The sequence below is a fragment of the Aquila chrysaetos genome, chromosome 5 (assembly GCF_900496995.4).
Source record: "Aquila chrysaetos chrysaetos chromosome 5, bAquChr1.4, whole genome shotgun sequence".
Taxonomy (NCBI): domain Eukaryota; kingdom Metazoa; phylum Chordata; class Aves; order Accipitriformes; family Accipitridae; genus Aquila; species Aquila chrysaetos.
The window spans coordinates 23,466,169-23,481,668 of NC_044008.1; the positions used below are offsets into that span (position 1 = coordinate 23,466,169).

Below are 15,500 nucleotides of genomic sequence, written 5' to 3' on the forward strand. Positions count from 1 at the left end.
ATTAAGGCACAAGGTTGCTGAGGTGAGGGCAACTTTGCTCAGAATTTCAAGTGCTTCACTTTGATGAAACACTGTTTAGAAAGCGAGAAGCACAGGATCACAAGATATTCCAGCTCTGTTTTCTGTTACTCTTTGAGAGGTCCGTGATGAAGTTATTGCCTTTGTGCTTTCCGTCTTGCTGCCGCTTACGCTTGGATGGAAAGCTCAAGAGATGGATGCAAAATTCCCCTGCTCTCTTCTTTCAGTTCTCTCATTAAAAACCTTTTTGCTACAATTTCCTTATAAAGCATCTGTTTGGAGGTATGCTATGGCTGCTGACTATCATGCTGATCAGTGTTGCCTTACTGTATTTACGATGTCCTTTTCTATATTATGCTGATACTCTGCTCTCCTTTATCTTATGGTTTGACTGTGAATTCTATAGGATCGAGACCATCATTTTTTCTTGCAGATTTGTATATCCTTTAGTGTAATTGAAGTCTTGGTCTGTGAGCAGCGTGGGAATAAAAAGAATATATTATTTGTGTATTGGTATTATTTTGTCAGAAAGGTTGTGCAGGTTGGAATTTAAAGGCATCCATTCTTCAGTTTCATATGCACAGCATCTTTTGCACTGGTCAAGAAATGCAAAATAGATTAAACTATTTAGAAATAATGAGCCAGGATTAAAACTAAAACAAACCCATCAATATCTTTTTTTTTCATACTGAACTGAGGCTTTTTCTGATTGGCTAATTTCTAGTTTTAAAATAATGACATATTAAAGATAACAAAAAGGGTGACAGGTCATCTTCTTAAGTAATGTTGAGTATGTGTATGGGTCATGACCTTGTTAGCATAACTCTACTGAAGTTAGTGGACTGATCTAAATCTGCTGAAGGTCTAGACCAGTACATTTTTTTACAGGGCATCATGAAGGTGTTTGGGGACAGCAGCTTCTTGGTTTGATAAAGAAACTCACCTTTAAACCAACAGAATGATTAAAAGCATGTAATGGTGACTATTTTTTCATTAAACAATGGGATTTATTAAATGAATTAGTCTTCAAATTAAAGAAAAAAATCTAAATAAAATTCCATTAAAGTCAAACAGCAGCTGTGCTTAACCCCTTGTGTTTCTTCTGTTTACTCTGAGCTGTGAAGTGGGGGAGAATCTGAGCACCATTGGGAACGAAAGGCATCTGACACAGATTGGAGGGAAATATAGTAGCTATGGAGCACCGGACTTGGGACAGGCCAACTTGAAATTTAACTTAGGTAACTGTAAATAAAACAACAGATTTGGGAGGGAGCATGTTTGTTATGGCTATTAAAAGCTTCATCAAGAAATGCAACTAGTCCATTAAAGTAGTGATCATATGGACCTTGGGCAGAACTGAGAAACGGCACAATGAAAGTGATGTTAAAAAACCCTTTTCCGGAACTAGGCTCCTTTTCTTTTCTCAAAGCACTAAATTTTTTTAAGTGTGCTTGCAGGCTATTTCTGCATGATCAACTGCAGGAAGAAAAATGTACTCCCAAGCCTTGTGGTTCAAATGGCCTTAGTACTAGAGCTGGTCAAAACCTATCACTTGACAAAAAGGGGCAATGGTGGAAGGTTTCCTCTCAAAACAGCATTTTTGAAAAAAAATCGAAATCTGACAAGTTTGGTTTTTTTTAATTTGAGGTTTTTTTAACATGCTTAATTATAAGCAAAGTTATGGCACAGTCTGCTTTTGGTAGTGTATGATGACTTCAGTCCTTGTGTGTACATCAGAAGTTATATATATATAAATGCTCATTAAAATCTCTCCCAGTGCATGTCAGGTGCATGTAAGGGTGGTGAGGACCTCTAGGTAAGTATATGTGATAGAGATTGTCAATGTGAAAATGCTCTGCATAAAGAATAACTTTGGAAACCTGATTTGCAGTCTGATCCATTGATAGTAATTACATATTTTCAAAATATAGACAATAGAACATGCAAGGCACTTCCAAAAAATCTGAAGTCTGCTGATGTCATCTTGTATAGGATATTTCTGTGTCATAAAACTCAGGGAAATAATTGTGGTGGGGCTTTTTTGTTTGTTTGGATTTTGGGGGGTTTTTTTGGTTCTTTGGCCTCATTTGTAAATAAAAAGACTATCTCCAGGAACAGGTGCTTAAAAATTAATTGTGATTCATGTTTCCAAGAAAGAAAAAAAAAATCTTGCCTATATTGAAGTGCCTACTAGATTGCTGTAAAATTCCATCTGATAGTTATACAGTGTAGTAACAGTGGCTGTTTACTTGATGACATGCTAATCACTGCACTTTGTGCTAGTCTACTCCCCAAGGCCTCTGAAAATAAAACGTTGTTTTCCAGGTATTCCATGCACATTAGTAAGTTTGGTGTTTGTCAAATTGAAGAAGGGAATATATTGCAGTTCCTCCTACCCTTGTACCAAGAGTCTGTTAGGGTAAGCACTTCTGTAGCCCATCAGTACCAATCAAACCACAGGTAGAGAAAGGTAAAAGTAAAAGTAAAAAAAAGTAAAATAAACAGGTCCCAAACCACTCAAAGGCTAGCATTTTAAGACTGGGGTTTAAAGTCTGTATAGCACTAATAAACAGTCTCTGTAGATTATGATACAGTGGTACAATTATTCCCTGTTTTAAGGTTTCCATGGTATGCTCCTCTATGTAAGTATTCAGCAGTCATGAATTTTATGACTTAACTAGCGAGGCTAGTTTCTTTGAGGTAAAATTACAGTCTCAGCACACTAAATAACATACTTCTATTGATAAAGCAAGGCTAGTATTTAACCTTTTCTGTTTATGAGCATAAGAAGCTTTATATTTGTTTACACCGCTCTTTTCTGTTTGTGTGTATTACCTCAGAGCATCCTTCCCTTCAGTTGTTTTGCCCTAGCTGAGAATGACTTGTTAATATGACCAGAACATTAAAAGTACATTCTCTTAGCTTTAGTAACTCCAGAGATTGACAATATTTTAGTTCTGGGAAACTGGAGATGACAAGAAAGATTTTGACATGCTGAGGAAGCACAGAATTGTTATGATGTTTCTGGTAATAAATCTTTGAAAAAAATATTGCTCAGTTTTAAAAGTAAAAATTGTTTTAATCGAGCTTCCTAAAATATAAGTACTTGCTGGGCAAAAAACCTTCTAGACCTGAGAGATGGAGATCAGTTATATTGCTACTTAAACTTCTTACCCACATTTTAAACTTAAGTGTTTCCACTGCTCCTGCCTGCATGACAGCTTCCCTCCAGCCAATTGCAAAGGTGAGATTCAAGCAGGTTAAATAATTTGCCTAAGGTCACCGAGAAAGTCACACTGTATCAGAGCCATATAGGCTAACTCTAAGCTTAGAGACCAAAGCTGTTTAACTGTTCTGTAGCACTGCTTTCAAATAATATAATTATCACCTTCCTTCCTGTAGTCTAGGCCATTTTAAATCATACGTGCATATATATAATTATACATACATGCATGTAAATGGGTATTAAAATTTAAATGACAGTAAATTTAACTGTCTTTGTTTTTCCTTTAGGGAAGCTGTGAGATAGAGAGGGTAAGTGGTGTGCCTAGGAGGAACTTTGGGCAGGTGGATTCACGGTTAGGAGAAATCAGCTTCCATCTGAGTTGTAACAACAACCTGTGCTTCTGTTCCTAAAGAAAAAGAGAAAGAACCATTTTCCTTGTAATATTTCAGACTGGTCCTTTAATGGTCATTGCATCTGATCAAGCTTCTCAGACTCCTCTTCAAACTGATGTTCAACTGCATTAATTTTCAACCAGTATGTGGTAAAACCAAAGATATGATCCCATGTTCTTTGCAAACCTCTAGGAATGTCTATGCCTGAAATTCCAGAAAATGACATCTCAGTTGTTAGGAAAACATCTGTGTATAGTGAATGAGGTAAATAATTTACAGCAATTATGGCAAACTTGGTAATGATAGTGATTTTATACTGTCATTGACAATTTGGATTCATTCTGGGTTTTGTTTTGTATTTTAATTTAAAACTGTATTTTTTGTCCTTGACTTATTTTTCTTCAGTCCATGCCTGCTTAAATATTTGTAAGTTTAGTCCGGCTTTTCTCTAGAGGGATAAAGTCTGTCTGGCAGACTGAATGCAATGATCATTATATTTAGACTCATAATGAATTCACTTTGGTTGAACCAGTTTCAGTTTAATTTTGGTTTTTGATGGTTGAGATTACTTGATTGGACAAGGTACATTAGAGACTTGAACTTTTACTGTGAGGATAGATGCATTAGGCAATTTAAAAAGCTAAATATTAGACTAAATTACCTTAATTCACTCACTTGCTATGCTCTTCTGATGAACATTTTTGTCAGAAGATAAATACTTCTAGGAACTCGAGACAAAAATAAGAACAACTCTTAATGACAGCTGGAGGTGATATTTCAGTTCTTTGTCATTTTTATAACTAAGAATCTGAATATCTATTAAAAGCTGTATGAAGTTATATGTGAGAGCCTTGATGCTTCTGAAAGTCTTGGCTAACTGACTACAAAAAAAAGATATTTGCCTGCTCCCACAACTCTGGTGGAATGCACTACTTGCATTCCTCTGTCCAGGTCTTGTATAATTCCATTCATTACAGTAATATCCTTAAACACATATGTTTCACTATTTTTAATAAATATCTAGCTCTGAGAAAAGATTTCAAAAATGAAAATTCCTGCAAGTGACAATATAACATAATCAGAAACATTAAAATATTATCCACCAATGTCCTTGATATAAACTCTCTGAAGGCTGTCCAAGTGCCTTTATATTGTCCCTGGTTGCTGAATTATGTAAGTGATAGATTTTTCCATGATCATTAAGAATGGAAAACAGAGCGGGTTTGTACACATAAATTGTTCAGAAATTATACGTGACCTATTAACAGCATTTTTGATCAGTCTCCTCCGGTTGCTGAGGTCATTGCTAAATGAATGAGTTGCTTGATTATTGGAAGAACATTGGTGCCGGGAATGTGAATGTACTACTTGTACTGTGTCATGTAAATCTCATCTTGTTTTAGCACAGTTCTCACATCATTAATTTTTAGCTTTATTATTAGATATTAGAGGAAATTGCATTTGTAATGTTCATGAAGGATAGAGGTGTTTACTTGGTTTTGATATGAAATGGCATTTTGTCTGTATTCTAATGGTTTAGTGAACTGTGAGTCTTAGTGCTGCAAAGTAAAGCAAATTGCAGCTCCATCAGGCAGATATCTCATATAGAGATGATTTTTATGTGTATTTAAATAGCAATGAAGCCATTCTCTTTTTGTATCATGATGCATTTCATAGAAAATGAGTACGTGTCTTACAGACGTGCTGTCATACTCTTTCTGATGTTTTCACTCCATTAAGTATTGGAATAGTAGAAAATGGAAACTCATCTTAGGGAAATGTGAGGTACTTCATGATAGCACATCAATCTATCAGACACTTTCCAAATTCAGAGAAGATACTCAAATAAAATTAATAATAATGTTTAAACTATTATTAATAATAGATACAAGAGCTAGGCTATTCCAGTCCCTCTGACCTAGATGATGAATTCAGATGCACTTAACAATGAACTTTGCCTTGTCATATATCATACTGTAGTGAAGAGCAGCTAGAAGATGTCACATGAAAATGAAGGTGACAAAATAAGTCTTCTAGAAACTATGTTTACCTAAGGCTACTTAATAATCTGAGACTCCCTCAGCCTTAGCAGGGTCTGAGCAGTATAAAGAGTGCTGCAGACCCAGGTATTTTGATCAGTACAGGCTGAAGAGATGCAGAACTTTTTCATTCTTTTTCAATGTCAACACCCCACTTCTTTTCTGTCTGTCTTTTGTCTGTCTTTGGCTTCTTTGTCAGTTTCTTTCCCTCATGAGAATTTTGTTTAAAACTGTGCACCTGAAGTTAAGCTCCCCTGAAGTTAGTTTTGTAACGTTTGAACTTCTAGATCACTTTGGGGCAGATTTTCAAAAGTATTGAGATCGTGAAAACTGCAGATAGAAGCATAGTGGGATTTTCAAAAGCACTTAAACAGATAAGGCACTTAGCTCCCATTTAAATTAATTAGCTGGATTGAACAAGTTCCCCTTGGCACTTTTGAAAGTTCCACTGCTAAGTATTTATGTCTACATAAAAAACTATGATTTTCAAAAAAGGCTGAGGAACCAGCAACTCCCTTTAAAGTTTATGACTTTTACAGGTGAAAACTGAAAAAGCAGTTCTGAAAATTATACAATGTTCCTTGGTCTCTGTTCCTAAATGCTCCTCCTTTGCTTTCCTTTTTTCTAAAGTTAATCTCAGAGAAGAAGTGGGATCAATAGTACTATAACTTAAGGATAGAAAAATAATCACATGGGTGAATCTTATGCACAGTTTCAAGAAGCTGGGTCCTTTGGTATATACATTCAGTGACTGAAAAAACTGATAAGAGCTTAAAGACCATTGATGTAATTATGTCTTATACTGGATTTCCTTATTACATTTCTATTATGCAAAATAATAACTCAAAAATACATTACAGGCAAAGACTGCTGCAGGTTATGGATAGCTGGGAATGAGCAAAATGACCAGAAGTAGCATGACTTTTCAGTCTTTAATTGCTGCAGATACAGAAACCCTTAGCAGACCTGTTCAGATGTAATAAAAGCAAGCAGTGCTCCCTCTGAGGTATAGTTTCCCCGGCCCTTTACTCTGCCTCTATTACAGTAGCATCTAAGCAGCAGTCTGAGGGTGTACACACATTAGCATTTTGGTTTCAGTCAAGAGTCTGCTTTTGAAAGGAATCTGCTGATTATTCCCACTTAGTGCACTTGCTCATTGTGGAGTGGGTCTCAGGCTATGTCAACTGGATTGCTTTTGGCTGAAATGAAAACAGAAGATGCTTTCCAGAAGGACATCTAGTCTTCTTTAATCATTATTGTGTGTTCAGTCCACTGAACTACGTTAGAATTAGTTCAATATAACCTTCCTGCCCAGACTCTAATTTCAAATACTGACCAATGTGAACATCAAGTCCTCAGAAGATTGGCTCTGACTATTCCACATTGCTTGTTAATGTAGCTATAAACTGAGTTGTCAGGATGGCTGGGTTTACGGAAGAATCCCATCTTTGCACCCACTTCCAGAGTTAAAATCCTACAATGCCAGAATTTTCTAAGATCTGCAAGTATCTTAAAGGGGTTCTCCAATTTCAAACACTGGCCAATGTTTCCTGGGAATATATCTTCTCTTTCCTATTGGATAGAAAATGAAATTAAAAACTCATGAGCAAGAATTCATAACATTTTCGTTAAGAGCTTTTTCAGAAATGTAGGTCAACCTAAATGTAACTGTGTGTTTTGTGTAAAAAAAGTAATCCAGACAAGACAGATGGTAAGTTATAACTTGTATACCTTGTAAAATTCACCTGTAACAGCCATTCATTCTGGTTATTCTCGACATTGATTTAGAATGTTTTTATGCTTTGAGAGTCCATTCTTGTTCGAATCGTTCCATCGCTAACAGCTAATAGTGTTTATATTCATAATTAATTAACCCCCCCCCTCAAGTTTGTTTAGCCAACGAGTTCTCCAACATTCATAACCCTGTATTACCATGCTGGAGATTATATCTTATGTAGTTTATGTGTCAGATGTACTAGAATGAAAAACATAGTACAAATCTTTACCAGTGACCTTCAGAAATAGGAATTTATTATCAGTTGTTGCCACTGGGATGTGTAACCTGAGGCACTCTAATGTCTTGCCAACCAGGAAGAGTTTTTAAGCATGTTTTTAGTCAATTAAAGCACCGTCAAGACAAAAGTATACAAATTCATAAATAGCTGTACAATAAAAGGATATTTTTTTCTTTTTGCTTTTATTAAGGTAGAAACTCTGAAAGACACAAAGGAATGCCGTGTACCTAAGTTGTGGATTCACAATACAGTAAATGTGACTTTAGGATGCTTAATGGCAGCTAAGAAACACTGTAGCCTCATGGTATTAAATGCTGATCTGATATAAACTCACTTTGCTAGTTCAAATGTGTTAAAAAAAAATGGACACCTTAGCTTTATCCTGTCAGGCTTTCTGCCAAATTAGATATTGCCTGTCCATGCCATTCTAATTTTATGCTGGATGAGGTGTTGTGTACTCTCCTGGTGATTCTGTATTGTGTGCTATAATCTGGCAAATATGCAATACTGTTCTTTCTTGAGTCATCCCAAATTTATCCACAGATCTGGATTAATGACCATGGCCTCCTGTTGCCCCCATTATCATAGTATCTGACTAAATCACAAGCTTTGATGTATTTATTCTCCTAACAACACTGTGAAGGAGAATACGTCTTTGCTATCACACTGGTTTCATCATAACATGTTTTCTCTCTTGTCTAGTAGATGAAACAGTAGGGGTTATGCAGGCTTTGAGAATTTCAGTGATTAAAACCAGGAGGTAATAGAGGTGAATATTTTCTTAGAGCGTCAAGTGCTCTGCTAGGGCTCTGTTAAAGTTGTTTCATGCAACTGGGTTATTCTTCTGGTTTTTAGGAAGCTAATTACTTAAATGATTTCCTTTTAGATAGTCACCAGATGCTGCATTTTGTGTAATTATCACAGTCCTTGATATAAAATACGGTTAACTTCTGTAGGTTCAGGACCGATCCAAACCCCTCTGAAGTCCTTGAGTGACTCTGGGGATTCACAGAGCTGGTTGTATGAGCGAGTTTCTTGTCTCCTTGTTATTGTGTGGTCTCTCGTTTGCCCCTTTGAGTGGTGAATAACATCAAAGTCCTACACTGTGCAGAAGAGCGGACAGAGGAGACAAAGAGCCTGGCTGCTTGTTGCTGCTTTATTCACCCTGCGCGGTGCTGTAACCGGTGCTCCAGCTCTCTGAGGAAGGCAAACGAGGCCGGCAATGTTACATTGTGATTTTCTCTCAAATCTGGTGAAATATTGCTGGAAAAATAAACTGTTAAGGACAAAATTATTCCTCTTGATAAGCTGTCCTCATTCTGTCCTCCTCCAGAAGGAACTGAAAACATTCCTGACATGTGAAGTTTTGTTACTGCTGTTGCACTTATAAATAAAGCCTCCAAATGAATCAAAAGTGCTAAGTACTTAATAGGCAAGAACAAGGCAAGTCCTTTGTCCTTGAGTGCTCACCACCTAACAAAGGAATGGAAGGTGGAGCATGGGAGCAACACAGAGTGATTCTGGTGCCCACAAGTAGCTCTTTACTCCACGCACTGCTCTGGTTCCCTCAGCGTGACCTCTGGGAGAACACGGTTTTACTAAGGGTGGGCTAAGGAGAGCTGGCACCAAAGCGAGTCATAATTTTAAGCAGGAAATGCTTTAAATCCATGAGTTTCCAATTCAGATTTTATTTGGAGGGCATGCGGGCAGAATAGATAAGTGGATGAAAAAAGTGTATTTTGTTAATGCGCTGCCATGAAGAAATCTGGGATTTCCAAAACAAGACTGCATTGTGTGCATCTCTTCTGTACTACAAAAAGATCCTTGGACTTCTTAAATCAGGAGGACCAAAGTAGTAGCCGTGACATCTTTTCCCATTATTATTCAGAAAGCAGTGTATACTCATTTTTATCTTCTAGAAGTGTAAACAAAACACTTTTGTGCATGTCAAGACTTAGAAAGTGGAAAGGTATAAAATATCCACATTCATGGAAGAGGTGGCATCACAGATCTTTTTTTTTCTGGCACTCTTTGTTCTGCCAGAGCTGATGCAGGGAGATTTTAATCTATTTCTTTACTGTACCAGAAACTTGTCTGAAACTCACATAGCCTTATTTTGTAATTAAATGTTTGAGAACTACTGGTATTTGTATTTGCATGTAATTAACTTTTAAAGCACTGTGTAGAGGGCTTTTTGCTTTTAAACTAGCCTGGAGTCAATAAATATCTTTACAGACGTCAATTTGGTCAGCAGTAAAGAGGTAAATAGAAACTAATGACACTCATCAAGCCTGTGGCATGAATGATTTATTGGACACAATCATTTAACACTTTTATAAAGTCAATACAAGGGAAAGAAACAGGTTTCTTATTATGGTAAACTGTATTTGTAGTGTCAGCATGTAGTGATTTATGACAAACCTGTGGCCAGGATTAGGGTATTATAAATGGGGGAAAATAGAAGGCTCATTAATTTTTTATACCCACAGGTAGAAGACATGCAGTGGGCTAACAGAGAACACACTCATCCAGCATCTGTCTGCAGCCTGCCCTGTAAAGCTGGGGAAAGAAAGAAAACCGTGAAGGGAGTGCCCTGCTGCTGGCACTGCGAACGCTGCGAGGGGTACCATTACCAGGTGGATGAATTCAACTGCGAACTGTGCCCCATTAATAAGAGACCAAACGCCAACCGTACAGATTGCCAGCTTATCCCTATAATCAAACTGGAGTGGCATTCTCCTTGGGCCATCGTGCCCGTCTTCATAGCTATTCTTGGTATAATTGCCACCACCTTTGTGATTGTGACATTCGTCCGGTACAACGACACACCGATCGTCAGGGCCTCTGGACGGGAGCTCAGTTATGTGCTCTTGACTGGGATTTTTCTCTGTTACTCCATTACTTTTTTAATGATCGCGACTCCTGATACAGTGGTCTGCTCGTTTCGAAGGATCTTTTTAGGACTTGGCATGTGTTTCAGCTATGCTGCCTTGCTTACCAAAACAAACAGGATTCACAGAATATTTGAACAAGGTAAAAAGTCTGTCACAGCTCCCAAATTTATTAGTCCAGCTTCCCAGCTGGTGATCACTTTCAGCCTCATATCCATGCAGCTTATTGGAGTCTTCATCTGGTTTGCTATCGATCCACCACATACCATCGTAGACTATGGAGAGCAGAGGACACTTGAACCAGAAAATGCCAGGGGAGTTCTCAAATGTGACATTTCAGATCTTTCTCTCATTTGTTCCCTTGGATACAGTATTCTCTTGATGGTCACATGCACTGTTTATGCTATTAAAACAAGAGGGGTTCCAGAGACCTTCAACGAAGCCAAACCCATTGGATTTACCATGTACACAACCTGCATAATTTGGTTAGCTTTTATCCCAATCTTTTTTGGTACGGCCCAATCAGCAGAGAAGGTAAGTGATGATAAGTTTACAAATTAAATACTATCCTTTTCCTATTTTCATCTTGCAATACTTACAGCACTACAGTACACTTTCACTCTTATGAATGAGTAATTCTGAATGATAATTGCAAACAAACTCTCAGAATTCACAGATAATAAAATATATGATTCAAAAGGTAGGTTTCCTATATTTTAAGACAAGAAACTGAATGTGATTGTGGTGTGGCTGGCATAACAACACTGACATTTTCTCAATATATCCTTAAATGACGGTTTCTTCTAACGTTTATTATTACCCTTCAGTGATGCTCTTGCCTGTTACAGGAAGCACTATAAATCTTTGTTATCATCCACAGATCTGATAGAAATGGTTACATTTCAAAAGTCTAAGAAGATCAACTTACATTTGTCAAAAATAATGAAGAAGAATGCCTGGGCGGAATGAAAAGAATTACTTTTCTCTCTGGTTGACACATATAACTTTAAAAAAAAAAAGAAAGGGGAAGAATTAATTAAGTGTATGTAAAATCCTATAAAGTGTAATTCACTAATTATTATCTCAGAGCAAAAAGAAAACATTTTCTTGATCTTTTAATGAGAAATGAAATGTTGCATACTTGGATATCTGTTATTCCTTGTTCAATTGGCATGGGTCTTTCCTGATACCAGTCATAGTGGGCAGTACAAAATATGTCAGACATTCAACTCTCCTTCTCTCAGTTCTAATGGGAAGGCAGAGGAAAATGTCGACTGTGTAAGGTTTTATCCAGGTGATAGTGATGAAAGTGACAAGTTAGGTAGGAAAGAGCCATAATACCAGCATCAGTCTCAAAAACTGCAGATCTGCGAGATTTGGAAAATCTTAAAAATAAGAAATTAAAGTCATCAGTCTTTTACATAAACTCTTTCCCCTTTTCTTCTAGTAGGTGTTTTTTATAATGTTTTAAAATATACATTTTAATTTAATTGGAAAAGTCAATGCGTCCACTTATAATTGCAAAGTTTTGGCATCTGTCTGGTTTAGAGAGCACTCTTGCCCTCTCGCATGTTTAGGTGGATTGTATTTAAATTCCGACTTTTTTGTATGTGTAGGCTTAAGTCAGAAAAATACTTCATTGTATAAATGTGTGGTACTTTTTGGTTTAACAGCTTGGGCCAGTCAGTTTTATAGCAAGAACCTATAACAAAAGAAATGTATTTCTGAGCATTGAAACACAGAAAAGATTATTTGGCTGGCAATTCTGCAGTGAGTTTTGATTTACGCCATTGGTTCACCTTAGCTTGTAGTAAAGCATGACTTGGTTTTGACCTTTAAAGACAAGATTAATGAACACCTGTTTTGCATTTCTGTTATGAAACTGAAGACTGAACACACAAATGATACTAAATCACACAGCTTCTAACACTAAATTTCACTTGTTAGTTGCCTTTTTTTCTAAATTATTTGTTAGTCTTCAGGTAACAACTTTCAGGAGGAAAAAAAGAAATTAATATGCTAATACAGTAGCTCTGTAATTCAAATAATTCTTTTCACAGTGCTTCTACTTTTTGCTGCAAATAAAAACATGTTTCCACACAGAGTCTTATGGATATTATCGTAATAGTTCGTATATTCATACAATTAAATTGCCTACCCGAATAGGACAAAAATGTAATATCTTAGTGCATACATATGTACATTGGCTGTAAAAACTCAAAGTTGCTTGTAGATTTCTCAGTTAATGCATAACACCAAAAGAAGCATTTTAAGAGCAAACTAATACATTATAGAATACTTTATTTGAAATTTGGTGTTATGACCTTTTTTGAGGATGGAAGAAATGAAAGAGAAAATGAACTTAAACAGACTTTTGTTATGTGCTTACTCACTTTGCAGTTGATTTTAGAATCCTGAAATTATTTTTTTTTATGGCTTGAGTTTGTTCAGAGAGAACAGAGCAATAAGCTGGGGGACTTAAAGTACTATTTAAAAGCAGTGGTTCCTTTTTTGAAATGTTGACAGTAATAAAATCTAACATAGCATTCATTACAAGCCAGGTGTACTTCCAACTAGCAATTCATTGAACTACTAGCTTTAGACACACTTCTGTTTGAATAAAGAGTAGTTAAAACTTCTCCAAAATTTTTTAAGGAACTTCTGTTTTCCTAAACATCAGTAGTACTTACAACAATAGCAGAAGTCATTATGCATTTTTTGAAACAGAGGTTAACTATTCCCTGAACACAGATTAAGTAGAAAATATATCGAGAAGCTTTTATTTTTATTTCACTGTCAAAGTATTTCCACTGTTGAACAAAAAAATAGGACCATTAATGCGAAAAACAGGTGTCTAGATCCAAAACTCATAGATCATCGTGGAAAGGTTACCTTTACTTTTAGTGGCCTTGGGATCAATTCCCAAAAGTGTAAATATGCTAAGAGATTTTGGGTAGAACCTAGAGGAGTATAAGCCTGTACAGTTGGCACAAGTGCGTAAATTGAGTGTTGGTGTCCGTCAAACTTCAAATATGTGTGATGAAGGGCATATAAATAAGCATAAGTACTTCTCTGCAGACAGACTGTGAATCTTGCTGATATGTTCTTGCTGTGAAGCTCAGGATGGGAAACCTCTCTCTCCACTGTGCATATGAGGAACATTGGGTGTCTAGCTGTTAATACAGCTGAGTTAAATGCCTGAATTTGCATGATGTGACACATCCATAAGAGAAAACACGGTAAAAGTTAAGGTAACTTGACAAGACTTGACAAGTGGGAATATGTTGATTTATAGTCTTGACATTTGTAACATGTTTAACAGTCCTTTATAACAGATGCTGTTTCTACTCATATATATTACCTGAGTTTATGTGTAAGTTTAAAACTAATACAAAATTGAGAAAAGTACTACATAATATTCAAGAAATTAAAATTGTATGTATCTATGGCCAATTAACAAAAGGTTAAAATAACCTTGTGTCCTGGTTTCAGCTGGGATAGAGTTAACTGTCTTCCTAGCACAACCCAAGCTTGGTGGGTCTTATGGAAGTCCATGTTTATTGTTTGTCCTTAATCTCAAGCAGCAGAATATAAAACCCCTGTGCTATTAAACGCACCATTTTTAGATTGTCATTCCTACAGATGTTCTGCAGAGAACAATAAGAGCATTGACTTTAAGTCCTGTGTGATTTTTTTTTGTCCAATTCATGATTTTGCCCATTTATGATCAAGCCTGTTTTGATAGCTGCTGTTTTACAGAAGGAACACACCACAGATTGTTAAATTATTCCAGTGTGTCATTGAACTGAATGAAAAATGTATCCCTACAACATAAAATGCCAGTTTTCTAACACTTGCGTAGATGTCAGTGAGGTGCTTTAGAGGCAAAGGAGTGAAATTCTGTGAGAAAGCATTCTGTGAATATAGCCTTCATCTATGTCATGCATGTGAACATGGCAAAACACTGGAAGTACTGGGATCATCTGGAATAGAGATGGCTGAAATGTCATGATGTCTGGAATGCAACAGAAAAAAGATTGAATTTAGCTGAGTGATTAAAACAGATGTTTGAGGAACCTCTGGGTAAAATTAAGTTACAGCGGAAGACTGCACAAAACCCAGCTGAGGATAGATGGCTGTCTAAAGTACGTCCCTATTTGATAAACTGAACTTTTAAAATTTCCATCCTTTTACCAGTTTTGACAGGTGGATGAATCATGTTCATTCACAAATAATAAAGATATCATTTATTACATTAACCTGGAAATACTCTGTTTTGAATGAGAAGATGAATACTTGTTTCCCATGTGAAAGAAAAGAGGTTGCGCTTTCTGCTGAGGAAAAAGGACCATGGAAAACACTGAACGATTTCTTCCTTCTCCTCCCACTGGAAGCAATTGCAAGGTGTAATCTAACAAGGCAGATAAATTTTAATGTATTTCCAATTATGCTGACAAGTTTTATTTCTCTTTTCATAACTGCAATAGAGGCAAAACAAGTTGTAATATATGGTAGAAATCTTCCCATAAATTATTATCCTTATGACCTTACTATTCCAGCTGTTTTCATCCTAGATTTACTGATCATGTGGATCTTATGCTTATACCCAGATGTTAGTAACATTAAAAGAAGCTAGAAACAATTCTAAGAGTATCCCAGTATTAATGTGACTTGTAAACTACTGCTGTAGTTGTCAAGAGGAAGATATTCAGTTCTCAGTGGGAGAGGTAGTTCCATCAGTCTAGTCAGATATGTTCTTTAGCTTAAAGAAAAGAACTACTAATGACAATTCAGGTAAAGACCCTTTGCTTCCCCCACATTTCTAAAAAATTTATACAAATCGCCTTTTTTGTGTGTGTTTATGTTATGAATTCTTGGCTAAATATATTCCTGTGACTGTAAGAAAACAAAGCATCTTA

At 36.3% G+C, this 15,500-nt stretch overlaps 1 protein-coding gene across 7 annotated transcripts in view; it reads left to right on the top strand.

Annotated features, from left to right (window-relative positions):
- GRM8 (glutamate metabotropic receptor 8) overlaps positions 1–15,500 on the top strand; it is a 358,092-nt gene that overhangs the window by 299,338 nt on the left and 43,254 nt on the right. For all 7 annotated transcript variants that reach the window (XR_003923503.2, XR_003923502.2, XR_003923505.2 and 4 more), the window contains one exon: positions 10,180–11,115. Coding sequence is in view for 2 of the 7 variants with exons in the window: in XM_030015133.1 (XP_029870993.1) it covers positions 10,180–11,115 (936 nt within the window). In the remaining 5 variants the exon portion in view is untranslated. The remainder of the gene's footprint in view (positions 1–10,179; positions 11,116–15,500) is intronic.